The sequence below is a fragment of the Anser brachyrhynchus genome, assembly GCF_964034855.1.
Source record: "Anser brachyrhynchus genome assembly, chromosome: 2".
In the NCBI taxonomy this organism is placed as follows: domain Eukaryota; kingdom Metazoa; phylum Chordata; class Aves; order Anseriformes; family Anatidae; genus Anser; species Anser brachyrhynchus.
The window spans coordinates 3695792-3709117 of record NC_137695.1 but is presented as its reverse complement, the minus strand read 5'-3'; the positions used below and the strand labels follow the sequence as shown (position 1 = coordinate 3709117).

Genomic DNA, 13326 nt, shown 5'->3' with positions numbered 1-13326 from the left:
TGTATGTACCAGGGGAGGTTCAGGTTGGAAATGAGGAGACATTTCTGCTCAGAAAGAGCAGTCAGGCGTTGGGACGGGTTGCCCAGGGAGGTGGTGGCGTCACCGTCCCTGGGGGTGTTCAAGGAGAGGTTGGACGTGGTGCTTGGGGACATGGTTTGGTGGTGACATTGGTGGGAGGGGGATGTTGGACCAGGTGATCTTGAGGGCTTTTCCAGCCCTAATGATTCTGTGATTCTGTATATGAGCTGCTGTAATAATGACATTTCCTTCAGCTCCTCCTGACGCTGGCTGAAGGAAGCACTGAGGAACCGGGAGCATGACCAGGGACAAATCGCGGCGAGCGTTTCGGTCAGGACCTGCCCCAGGTGCTCAGACACCCCCAAACGGCAGAACCACAGCGTTAAAAACACAGATGTTAAAAACAACCAAACACCCCTTAAAAACGACCAAAAAAAAAAAAATCCCCCCTCGGCCGGGGGAACGCAACATGGCCGCGCCCCGCGGGGGGCTCCTTCCCCTCAGGGAGCGGCGCGAAACCGCTGAGGGCGGGGGGAGGGAGGGAGGGAGAGGAGGGGGCGGGGCGCGCACGCGCGCGGCGGGGCGGGGCGGGGCCGTGCCGAGCCGAGCCGGGCCAAGGGGCGGGGCCGTGCCCAAGGGGGGCAGGGGCGGGGGGCGGGGCCTGAGCGCGGCCGGTTCATGGCGCCCGGGCCGGGGGGGGGAGGGCGAGGGGGCGCGGAGCGGGGACAAAGCGCAGGGGCCGTCAGGTAAAGGGGGGGGGGAGGGCTTGGGGGGCGTCCCATTTTATCCCGTTTTTTCCCTTCCCCCCTCCCCTTCCTCCCCTCACTCACACGGTGAGGGGAGAGGGTTCTCCTCACGGGGCCGGGCCCGGCCCGGCCCGGCTCGGCTCGGCTCAGCCCAGCCCCCGGCGGTTTCTCTCCGTGGGCAGGTGGTGAGGGCGAGGGGGCAGCCATGGGGGTGCAGGACCGGCCCCAGTGCTTCTTCGACATCGAGATCAACCGGGACCCAGGTACGGGGGGGTTGGGGGGGCTGGGGGAGGAGGAGCAGGAATTTGGGGGGCCGAGGGGGGGTTGGCAGGGGTTTGGGGGCCGGGGGGGGTTGGCAGGGGTTTGGGGGGCTGGCAGTAATTTGGGGAGCCCCTTTGGGGAGTGTGGGGCTGTGGAAGGGGGCTCTGGGTCCTGCTGGAAGTGCGCTAATTACCCCTAATTAATAGGGGGCTGCTGCCCCCCTCCTGCCCCGGGGTGGACCTAAAGGGCCGGCCTGCTTTAAAACAAGGAAGAGAAATGTCTCAGAACTCCTCTTTTCCACACAGAAAGCGTGGCCGGTGTGGCTAGCTGGGGGTTAGCCCTGCTGGCCCTTGGCTGCAGGGGGACTCCTGGTCCTGGGCTCCCAGCACCCGGTGCCTCCCGGCCCCGCCGCTCTCTCACAGCAAGATTTCGTAGCCTCCTTGTGCTTTTGCTTTCATTTTCTGCCTCAGTCTTTCTCCAAAGGACTTAGAAAATGGAGATTTAAAAACTCTTGCCGCAGGTTTGCCTTGTGTTCAGGCACGGCTGTCAGGCGTTGGGCTTGCTCCCAAACTTCAGCCCAAATTCGGATCCGGTGGCCCGAGAGGGCTCCTGTGTAAATCCCTTAAGGTTTACGTTTGAGTTCCTTTGGTTAGCGTTTCAGAACTCATTTCTGATGAGCAAAACGCTAAAGGAAGTGGAGTTTTAACGCCGTGCTTTAAATCCAGATTTACTGGAGAATTAGGCTACTGAAAGCTGCTTTATTGTGGCGGGGTCTCTGGTGCGGGAGCTGTGGTTTGAGGCTGAGCCTTCGCCGAATTTCCGTCTTTGGCAGGGATTTTCGATGGGGCTCCTCATCTGGGGGACCTCTCCTTACTGTCTGTATGCTCGCAGCCCCGCTCCCACTTGGTTTTCCCTCCTGTTTGTTACCTTCTCGTCCCTCCTCAGCCTTGTGAATCCCGAAGGCAGCAGGTTACCCCGTTTTCCCTCATATCTGCTAGGATTTGGTGGCTGGTGCTGCTGTCGGCGAGGAATCACGCTGTTAGGTTCCTGGTGGTGCAGAGCTTAAGTTACCTGGCGTAGGCGCGGGGCTGGGCTCTGTTGCTGCCAGTATTTATTTTCCCTTTAAAACGGGGTGAACGTGAAATGCAGAGCCCTGCTGCTTTTATTTCACCTGATTAATCACTCGTATTTTTGCAGGGAAGCATGTCAGTGAATAAAATACTGGCGCAGGACTCGTGCGTAACGTGGCTATGCTACTGTATGCGAGCATCTGCTTATCAATTTTCTATACAACTCTATCTCGGGATGTAAAGTTGCATTTAAGAAACTTAAACATCCCCCTCTGGCTGTGAGGTGACCTTCAAGAGCCGAATGAAGTGTGAGTGATACAGCAGTGCTTCCAGATGACATGAAGCGTTAGCTCTGCGAGATGGAGTGTCCTGCCGATACTAGGGTGGTACTAATTTTAACTTCCAAACTGCCAGCAGTTTGCCAAATTAACATTTTGCTTATCTGGCCTTAATGCCATCAGCCTAGCTGCTTGTTTATTTTTATTGAATGTAGGGAGAAAGACCTGGAGGAAAGAACAGCGCTGCATTTCTTGCTAGCCAGGAAGCAAAGCATTGGCCCCTGCCCTGTATGCACTAAGAAATCAAAGTAACATCTCCCCAGAAAATGCAGAGAATCAGGACGTGCCTCTCGCTGCAGGAGACATCTCGCCTGCAGGACAGGGAACTGTGTCATTTTTGAGCGTTGATTGCTTGGAGACCAGCAGTGTTCCCCCAACTCTCAGCTTTCCCTTCCCCGATTGCGTTTACCCCGTGGCTGTGCAGATACCTGTAGCAATTAAAAATAGGAGCGCGGTGCACAGATCGGGTTAGGAGGAGCTGCAAAAGGTGGTGTGTGAGAGGGGAGAGGAGCGCGGAGTGTGAATTAGTTCTGCTGTTTAACTAGATCCCTTACAAAACAGGGAGATGAACGGTGTGGCTTTGGTCGTGCTTTCAGAAGCTGCGTTACAGCTTTTGTGCCTCCGTGTGTGTTTGGTAACTTCAGCTGCAGAATCTCGAAATGAAACTTGTGCCCCTGCTGGTACGGGCTTCTTGCTCGGGGCAGACTTTGTAGGCTTGGTTTCAGTGTTTTCAGCGTAACTCGAAATTTAGACTACTTTAAATAAATTGCCTCTTCATTTTCATGAACGCACATTGCGGTATTTTTTTTTTTAAAAAAGCAAAAGGAGATGAAATCAGGAATAAGGATGTGTTGTGATAGTTGCACAGGCAGCACTTGTCCCTCGTTTTGGGTCCCTCCCAGCTCAGACACCCGGAGCGTGCCCAAGTAAACTCCTTGCAGCAAGCCAAGAATCTGGGGATGGCAGCAGATGCCTCTCTAAATAATATTGGCTTTGCTCTGTGGTGCAAAACCTGTGTGGATCTTCTGTTCTGACCGCGATACCCGAGCCTGATGCCTGGCTAGGGTGTCACGTATGTAGCCTGCTGCTGTAGCAGTTCGCGTGGCCGTGCCAATTTTTTCTTCCCCATTCGTGCTGCTGGCCGGCTTTGTCCATCAGAAAACAAGTTACGCGTGGGTTTGCTTTGTTTCATTGCTCTTCACGATAGGCTTTTCCTTATTCTTATCATTTTTTTTCTCGTGCCTTCTATTGTTGCTTGACCTCTTGTTCATTTTTCCTTTCACTTTGGTTTCTTTTCGTCCCGTCGGTCCCTTTGTCAGGCAGGCTGTTCCTTCGTTACTTTTCTCCTTCTAGTCTCCGGTCTGAATTTACATTAAATAAGCTCCACCGCAACAGTCATCGTAGGACTGTCTGCATTAATAGGGCCCGGGAGCCCTCATGGGGTCTTTCTTGCCCTTCCTGAGGAGATGAATTGTTCCCAGCTGGCTTCCCTTTAACTTCTAGCACTTGGAAGGCAGAAAGGTGCCGATGGGCAGGAAACAGATCCGTGCCTTGGCTGTCCGTGAACAGTTTGGCAATCCAGTTGAGTGCTGTATGTGAGTCAAAAGGACATACAGGATGGGGAACCCTAATTGCAGAGCGTGAGGGCTGTAGGATATAGCTAGAGTCTGTGGGGAGCTGCTTTAACAACACTGAAATCCACTTTTTGTATAAAACTGCTGTGGCCAGTGCAGGATGGAATCCCCCAAAGATTTGTCTGGAGGTCTAGGACAAGTTCAGTCGGTAAATGGGGGACCAAAGGGATCAGCTCGTGCCTCTGGGGGAAGCCAGGACGTATTTTCTCTCTGCGAAACTGAAGCCAGCGAGTTGGTGTGAGCAATAGTGGAGTGGTCGCTTTTGGGGAGATGGTGGAAGATTGGACCCACGGATGCTTGGGGACGGGGCTTAGCAGAGAGCTGGGGAAGGAGGCTTGCAGAGGCTTTCCCTGCAAAGAGGGGTGGTGGAGGCACTAACAGCGTTGATGTGTCGAGACCTCTGCAGGTTTGGGCTCAGAGGACGCGCGCCATCCGTTGTTTTAACTGCTGTCTTGAATGAAATCTGTTCTTTTCCTGCAGGCAGCTTTCATTTTTCTCAAATCTGTAGCCACGCTCCCACTTTAAAGCAATCTTTTACGGTGTATATAACTTAGGATTCCCCAATTTAGGGATAAATAAATAAGCTCGTGAGATTAAAATAACTTCATTTTAGTGGGGTGCTGTCGGAATCGTTAGGCAAACGTACCCAAGCCCTTTGGCCTTGGGTAAACTTCCTGCTCTCAGCCTGCAGGGGCTGTCCTTCGGGCTGTAACCCCGGGGTTGCAACCCCAGCTTTTTCCTCCAGCAGGGCCTTCCCCCCGTATCCAGGGGAAATTCTGTGGTGTCTTCTTACCTGGCTTGCTCTGAGAAACCGGGAAAAGACAGGCATGCTTAAATTTACTTTAAATAGCTAGGTTTATTCTGGGAGTGTCTGAAATTGACACCTTTGTGGCCCAAACCTAACGCGGGCGAGGGAAACAGCTTGTGTTCCCTGGGAAATGCACTCGGCAATATGTGGCTGTCTCCAGAGCTGGCTTCCAAAAACAAGTTAAGCATCTAAGTGGGGGGAGATGGCTGGATAACCGCTTGAAATCAGTGATCGTTTTAACGAGCTGTGCTAGCAGGAGTGCTTGGTATGGTGTGGTGGGGATATTCCTGTCCTGGATTCTTACGGCTTCGTTTGAATCCAGAGCGAGCGTTTCCACGGCTGAAGGACTGAGGGGTTCAAAACCAAAAAGTTTTCATCTTTCAGTCTGGAAGTAGAGCATGGAAATAGGCCCGTATCTGGTCATTATGCCGTCTGGTCTCTCTAATTGGCGGAGCTCATTAGCTACAGATAACGCTTTATGAAATCAGACTTCAAACCAACCTAGAATTTATCTGTACGTCACTCGCTGTAGTTAATTACAGCAACTTAAACGCTACTTTTACCACATGCTCTAATTTCTACCCCAAAATATCTTTAAGGTAAAAGCCTCCAGCAAATTAGAGTATTTATCCGGGTAGAGGTTTGTGATTAAGAAGCAGATGTTAAGTTATAGTCGGCTAAACCTCCGTGGTGTGGCTAGCACGGAAAGCCAAGTGCTGTCAGAGCTGGGGCACGTCTTCGGAGCCGCGAGCTGGTGAGAATCGTTTTATTGAGAGCAAAGTTAAGATTAAAATGACGAATAGCCTGCCTGCTTATCCAGTCTTATTCTGAAACAAGACTTTAATAGTTGGTATAACTTCCTTGCAGAGCTGGGAGGCTTGTGGCTGAAGCTAGGTGAGTTTCATCATCAGAAAACATAATTAGTGCCAGTGTTTTCGCTTTGGTCTAGGAGCGAGCGACTTCTGCGGGCTCCTTGCTTGGCTACAGCCAACAGAGGAGCCGGTGTAGGTTTGTGAGCAGATTGCCCCCAGTGGGGCAGCTCTCGCCAGCAGGTTTTTGTTTCATTTAACTTTCAGTTCACGACGTACAGTTGGTCGCAGCGAGCTCGTTCCCCATCCAGGTAACTTCAGCCTGGTACCAGGGAAACAAATCCGAAGGAACCACTGGAAATTCTCTGCACACGGTGACGGCGATTACTTCAGAGCAGAGGTGTCTAAATTAGAGTCAATTAGCAACGCAGAGGCTTTTTTTCACCCGTGCTCTGTCAGCGAGAGCCTCAGCTCCAGGTTTAAAACCAGCTGTTTCCCTTTTTCAGGGCGCGGGTTGAAGATGTCCGTGGGCTCGAAGCAGCCTTATAACAGATTTTTGTGTGTTAACAGCGGTAGCTCACGAGGTGCCTGTCTGATCAAGGCGTCAAAATGTGTCGGATCTCTTTGGCACGTTTTATTAAGCGTCTACCCAGGGAAAATACAGCCTTTCCCTGGCAGTGCTGCTGGTGCAGCTCAGGTAAGGTATGGGCAGCAGCCCACCAGCTGGGTGCGCAGCGTGTGGCTGCTGTGGGTGTAAGCGCACGGCCGCGTTTCCTACAATGGGAAATAGGAGGGTAAGAGCGCTGCAGGTGATGGGGGGAAGAAATTTCCTTAATTTTTAAACTGCTTCCCTATTTTTTTAACATTTTTTTTTAGACTTCTGATGCTGCGCGGTGTAGTTTGTAGGGGCTGAAGGGCACAATGCAGTGCGGACGTTAGTAGCAAAGCACTAGAAGTCCTGAAATCACGGTACCTTCGTTACGGACATCTCTTTAGTTCTTGAAGATGTCAAGGCAGAACTCCACAAGAAGTTCTTCCGCCGGAAGACAGAAGTGGTGCGTGCTGCTTAGGGTGCTGGTTGCCGTGCCCTCGTATGTAGGATGGAGGCTGCTTCTGCGCTTCGTGCCTGGGGGCTCAGGTCCCTCCTGGTGGCAACAGCACCCTTGGGTTACTGGGCAGCTCTCACCCTGGTGCAGCAGCAGCTGCCCTTCATTTTTCTGCTCTTGGTGCAAGGGGGATTGTGCCATTTCCCCTCCCAGGAGGACGCTTCCTGCGGTGGATGCGGGAGGGGACACGTGCGGGCTCTCCGAAGCACTCTCGCCCGCTCAGTTCAGCGCTTCTGCAAACAGGAATGGGGTTTCTGTTGCCCTAAATTGCTGGGCTCACAATGCAAATGGAAAGCTTTTGGTACCTAACTGCCTTCTCTTTGTGTTCTTGTGTGGATCTTCAATGCACATCGCTTACAATGATCCTTCACGTCCAGATAGCTGTCCTTTCACGGTGGCAGTTACAGCTGCTGCTGTTTAATCTGGAGTCACTGAATATTTGCTGTTTCTTCCTGCTTTGAAGACTGTCCCTACCCATTTCCTTCAGTCTTTCCTGCTGTAACAGCTCCTCAGAGAATATTCTCGCTGCAGCTAATGAAACGCAGGCATTTCAACAGCTGAAGGCATCTTGAATTTTTATCTGAGTGTTCAAAATAAAGGTGATCTCTGTGGTATGTCTCACTTATCCCCTAGCTTTTTGAACCAAAAATACTCCTCATTGGCAATCGTACATATTTGGACAAGGCTTTAAAATTGAATGCGGTGTCTTAGGAGCCTCTTGGAATGGATCTTGGTGCTGAAGTATTGAGTAAAATAAGTCTGAATTTTTATTTTTCTTTGAGGGAAGGAAAAGAGAAAATATTTCTTAGAGTAGTTACTGGTTAAATAATTATGTTGAAGTCTTACCAGCGTATGCCACTAGAGGGTAGTGCTCATTTAGAAATCATTCCTGGTTGTCTTGTAATGTTGGCCAGCAGCGTGGTATTTATTGCTGATTTCACAGCCTATAGAGAGAACAATAACTTTGCTAATTACACATTTCTGTAAGATTTTCTGTCTGGGAGCATTTAGGGTTTTGCTTTAGGAATGTAAGTCCCAATATCTTGGAAAACAAGATAGAAAATGAGAAACAGTTCAAAATGAGCGTTGCTCCACTCTGCAGTGTTTTAATAGATTTCCAAGGTGCGCAGCGTAAGTACTACCAGTAGTGTGGGAGTAGCTATGCTGAGGGTGGGAATTACTCTGCTCATTTCGTGTAGGGAGGAAATAGTGCTTGTATTTGGCAACTGGAGCATTCATTAGTCCTGAAACAGCTAGTGCTGTTCCACCTCACCTGTCTTTTTTTCCTGCTCAATTCATCCGTTGCACCCTTCTAACCAAAAGGTTTGAGGCCAAGAGGTCAGTGTAGTTATAATCCTTAACACAACGTGGGGCTGAGTTGGATTTTTTTAAGTGATGGTCGCATGGAAAACTGCAGAGGCATAATCATATACTTGTATAAACTTAGCACTTCTAAAAAAAACACCCCAGCTCTCTGAGGACCTGCACTCCTGACAACTCGTTTTCCCAGAGCAGAAGTTAATTGACACAACAGAGTTTTAAGCAAGTTGGTTTGGCTTCCAAGGCTGAAATCAAAATGAAATCATTGGGATTTTTGATATTGCTTAATCTTCGTTTCTAGCAATTGTAATATCTCCTGCCACATGGCTTGATGTTTACATATTTGAGGTGTCTTCGTATTCTGTGTGATAAAATAACTTTTTCCCAGAAAACTAATGTCAAAATATGCTGACTTGTTTATATGCAGTTTCTTATATCATCATGAAGTATTATAAAACTTGTATTTTTTTTTAATTTTCTAGTTGGTCGAATTATGTTTCAGCTCTTCTCAGATATATGTCCAAAGACTTGCAAAAACTTCCTTTGCTTGTGCTCGGGTAAGTAGCATGCTTGCATTTAAGAATTTTAATGTTTCTTACGATTACTGTTTGTTTCAACAAGCATAAACCATAGCTTAATAACAGTGCAAATGTTTTGTGTTGTTTTTTTTTCCTGGTAAGAGCAAAGCTGGGACGTGTTAGTGCAGAGGATGACTTGAACACTGATATTCTGTTACTCAGTTAGTAGTGGAGATTCTGCATAATTCATTGGGCCAAATTAAGTTCGTGGAGCAAAAAGATATTTCCTGAACCTAACGTGGGGCTTCTTTAGATAGAAGTGGTTGGTAAGTGTGAGACTGTGGTGGGATTATTGATCGCTGAAGCTGCACGTGTGTAAAAGATGACCAGGACTTGACAATTTCTCAGGACAGACATTACGAGATCGTGTCGTTGCACAGCACGCTGGTGATGTATGGCTTGATACCATGTCAAATTTTGCTTACTCTCATACCACGAAAGTGTATTTTAGGTTCACGGGAGTGCTACACAGGGATCAGAAGAGAGATGCATCTATTAAATGTGAAGAGAAAACGTCTTCATTTTTAGCGAAATGAAGGACTGAGTGGGAACATGATGATCCCTTAGAAACCCTGGGGTTGTTTGAGAGAAAAGGAAGAATAGATCTGGGAAATCAAAGGACAGCATTAGTAACATAATGACTGGGTCTAATCTTTTACGCATTTTTTTTAAACAGGAATTAACATTTTTGAAAGGTTTCTAATGATCGGAAGAGTAAGGGTAGGAAGGGCTTGGTGGTTTTTTGATCCACGCTGTTCCCTGGTGAATTTGCAACCATAAGTTAAAGATCAGCCTTGATGAGGTTGTTACAGGAACTGCTGCGTGGTATTTATGCGAAGGATGCGTTATGTGGTTTGTTGGTCTTGTGGACAGGAATGCTCAAGTACTTGTAGTATACCTTAAATCAACTGCATGAACGAAGCCTCTTCGTATATGAAGTAACTGTTCTCTGGATGATTCAAACTTTCCTGCGAGACCTTCCAGACAGCATTCTAGTGCCTGGCCTTAGTGAACAGCTTTCAGCTAACCGTTTATGGGGGACATTTATTTGCCGATATCCTTGCACACTAATTTCTTGAAGCCTGTCCCGTCGGGGCTCAAATCCCAGAATGTGACACATTCCAGATAACATCTGACAAGATTTCAGGGTCTTGCATCACTACGAACTTGTAGAGGGGACAGGATATAACTCAGTTTTTTTGAGGTGTATGTAGTGATGCCTCATCTTTTTTGGTCATTGAAGAGACACCTGGGGATAGACTGAGAAGGGGGAAGAAAGTTAAGACTACCGTAGAAAAATGGGCAGCTTTCTTGTGGCTTTTCTTAATCAGAATAGATAACGGAAGATGAGAAATAAGATGGAGTAGCACACTGAATAGCATAGTGTCTGAGCCTCAAGTCCTTCATCTTGTTTTTGTTTAAACCCTTACAGCGGCTTTGCCAGAAAAAGTTAGATGGAAATAAAAGACAAAGGAAGGAAAAGGTATTGGAGATCACAGGCAATGAAACAAGTACTTAGCAGAATAATTAAAGGTTCACAGCTTTGTGTTGCATCCCTGTTTGAATTGCGTTCTGCAGCTGGCTGTACAGGTTCCACTAAAGTCTTCAGCTAGAGCCTGTGTTTCAGTTAGCAAAACGTTTGAAAGATAGCACGGAGTCCTGAGGTCTAATGTAGAGATCAAACTCAGACCTAAAAGCTACCTGAAACGCTGGTTTCATTCCCGCAAATGTTTGCGGTTGTGTGCTCACAGGATGGAGTTATGTTTGCTAGGTGTCTTTAAAAATTTGCTTATGTATTTTCCCCCTCATAATTTAATTATGTATACAGAAAAGCCTGGAGTAATATTTTTTTTAATTTTGGTGTAATTAATGATGAAGAGAGTTAAATTGCATTCACTGCTTTTGCCAGTAGAAGCCGCCTCTCTACTGCCATGCTACTTCTCAAGTTTGAACTTGGGATTTTGGGGTTTAGAGCCTAGCATCGTGCAGCTAACATTAATCCTTGCCTTGTTTGCACCAATCACACCTGTGCTGCTCTTCTGTTTGCTCGTGTTTCTTCCTATCAGCTGCTCTGTCTGTCTGGTTCTTCCAGTCCATTTGTTACTGCTAATCGTGCATGCCACCTCCTCTGCCCTCTTTTCTTGTCCTTTCCGTATCTCTGTTGCCTCAGCGCCCGAGCTACGAACCTGCAGCCCGAGGATGCTGTCTGCTGCGTGGCGCTGCAGGTGACCGCTGTGGCCAGGAGCAGCAGGCCAGGTTTAGGGTCATTCGTGCTCTTCGCAGCAGGATCCAGCGGCGCTGGCACATCTTTCTGCCTGTCCCCAGGGATGGATGCAGCTCTGTGGTTTGGCCTCTATTTCTGTGTTTGCCTAGACTGTGTTAGGGGGTTTTCCAAGCCTGTCTTCAGAAGAGCAGTGGTTCAGTGATGGGAGATGAAGGTGAGATCACGTATTCCTCTGGCAACCAGAGCTGAAATGAGGGCTGCTTTAACTTCTTGGGCTTTTAAGCTGCTATACCATCCTCAGAGACGAAATAGTCACTTTTAGGAGCTGGGCTTCCCCGACTCCTTTCACTTCTGACAGCCAGATCCGTTTAGTCAGCATGAAAGCCTGGGTTCCTGTCAGGTATATCTTTTACTCTTATCTTTGCTCTTTGCAAGAAAACCTTGAATCACTGGAGATTTACCCAATACAGGGTCGTTTCCTGGTGTTGACATCCTGCTGCAGTCATACACAAGGACTACACTTATTTAAGGAAGTAGATAATGAGAGGGGGTGATATTCCATTATTCTGGACAATATAATCAAGGTAATAGAATACCTTAGCAGCAGGCTGTGAGCATTGCAGGTTTGCATAATCCTTAACTGCTGCATGCTAGGTGGATCTAGTTATTTTGCTTCAAGACTCATGGGTACCCAGCTGCACTGTAGCTGGTGAAGGCATCGTGGCTTCTAGTGTCGTGTTTCCCCACTTTTCCTGCTGGGGACCTCACAGACGCTTGGTTGGGGCTGTGCACGTCCATCCCCTCATTGTGAAGAGGGGTTTCACTTGTTTCAGAGCAACGCGGTGTGTCCTGAGAGAGAGAGACTGGAGGTCAGGGTTTCAAAAGCTGTGCCCATCACCGTGCCCCTACTGCTCCCTCCATAATCTGTGAAGCAAACCTGGGGGTCAGAAACGGGTGGAGGAGGACAGGGTGATTCTGGCTGCCTTCCTGCAGCCTGACGTTGTCACAAATAGGCCTGGCTCCTGGGAAGGAATGCTGTCTGCCTTGGTAGCAAGATGCTCCTTGCATTTAAATTAAACATCTGGACTTGCAAACTGGCATTTGCAGATCTTTCAGTCCCCTCCCAGATAAACAAAAATCTGCTTCTTGGAGCTTTGTCAGGAGCTTGCCTTCCTATAATCTCAACAGGAGACTGTTGTTGGGCACCTGGAGCAGAATACCTGGGATTAGGTTGGCAGTGCAGGGTGTTGAGAGGGCCTGAAACTGAAGTTTACCTGGCAGAGGTAGAAGGGAACTTTGGTAAGGGTCCTTGTGTTGTGCTCTCCTCAGGTGATGGATTATCCCTTACAGTCTCAGAGTAACAACTTTTCATCCGTCCCATGTCCAAGTGATTTGCAGCACATGGAAAGAACTCCTTAGGTAGGGAGGGGGTAAGTAGGCAGGGCTGTAGGAGCACTTAGCAGACAAAGAAACAAAGACTTTGTCTTAAAGTTCAGGCTTGTATGTGATGACTTATTTGTTCCCTGACTGGGGTCTATATAAATGTCTCCTACTAACTGGGGCATCTGCCTTCCCAGTCCTTATCCCCCCATCCATGTGCCCAGTGGCATAATTCTTCCAAACTTTGGAAGATATTTTAATGCAGGTTGAGGTGCTGGGATGTCTTTCTCAGAAATCAGTAGGCTTGGATTACAGCTGCACCGTGTATCTGTCCACCGAGCTCCGCTTTGTAGGAAATTTCATGCTCAGAAATTATTTTGAAGCCTAATTTTCGCTTGTGCCTACTTGAGTCACCTTGCAAAAGACTATGCTGTTAATGGGAGGTGAAGAAGCAACAGGTAGGGCTGCTTTATCTTTTATAGCTGTGTTATTTTATGTCTCTCATGTTCATTAGCACTACAGGGGTAAATCCTTGAATTTGTTCGGTGACAGTCTGTGGATTCTTGTTCTTTAAACTTCTTGCAGGTGAGAAAGGAATTGGCAAAACAACTGGCAAGAAGCTGTGTTACAAAGGCACTACATTCCATCGCGTGGTTAAAAACTTCATGATTCAGGGTGGGGACTTCAGCGAAGGTAAAATACACCTTTAAGACTTAGATGTTTTAAATGGAACAGCGATATTATCTATGTGATTATAACATAATTTTGGAATACATCATGGAAGTATTAAAAATGCCATGAAAATGCTTCATTTGCTGAGAAGTATAGCATAGATCCCCCGTGTCCTCATTAATTTCTGAGGTTCTAAAATGTTTCAACCAAAGTGATACCTCTCAGTGATAGCACTAGCAATGCTCATTGCTGCTTTATTGATACAAGGACCTTTCTGAACAAGTTAAAAAGTGGGGGGGAAAAAAGGGAGTAAATGAGCTAGAAATGCTTAATGAATAAGTCTTCTTTTAAAAGCAGGTTTT

The 13326-nt window shown here is 47.9% G+C and overlaps 1 protein-coding gene across 6 annotated transcripts in view; it reads left to right on the top strand.

Annotated features, from left to right (window-relative positions):
* The first annotated feature begins 672 nt into the window (after positions 1-672).
* NKTR (natural killer cell triggering receptor) overlaps positions 673-13326 on the top strand; it is a 41409-nt gene continuing 28755 nt past the window's right edge. For 2 of the 6 annotated variants that reach the window (XM_080579582.1, XM_080579580.1), the window contains exons 1-4: positions 686-764; positions 947-1027; positions 8593-8667; positions 12878-12985. In XM_080579582.1, coding sequence (XP_080435708.1) covers positions 970-1027; positions 8593-8667; positions 12878-12985 — 241 coding nt within the window. In that variant the 5' untranslated portion in view covers positions 686-764; positions 947-969. Of the gene's footprint in view, positions 765-808; positions 1028-8592; positions 8668-12877; positions 12986-13326 lie in introns of those variants that run through there. The other 4 variants (XM_080579581.1, XM_080579579.1, XM_080579578.1 and 1 more) reach the window with 4 other exon arrangements.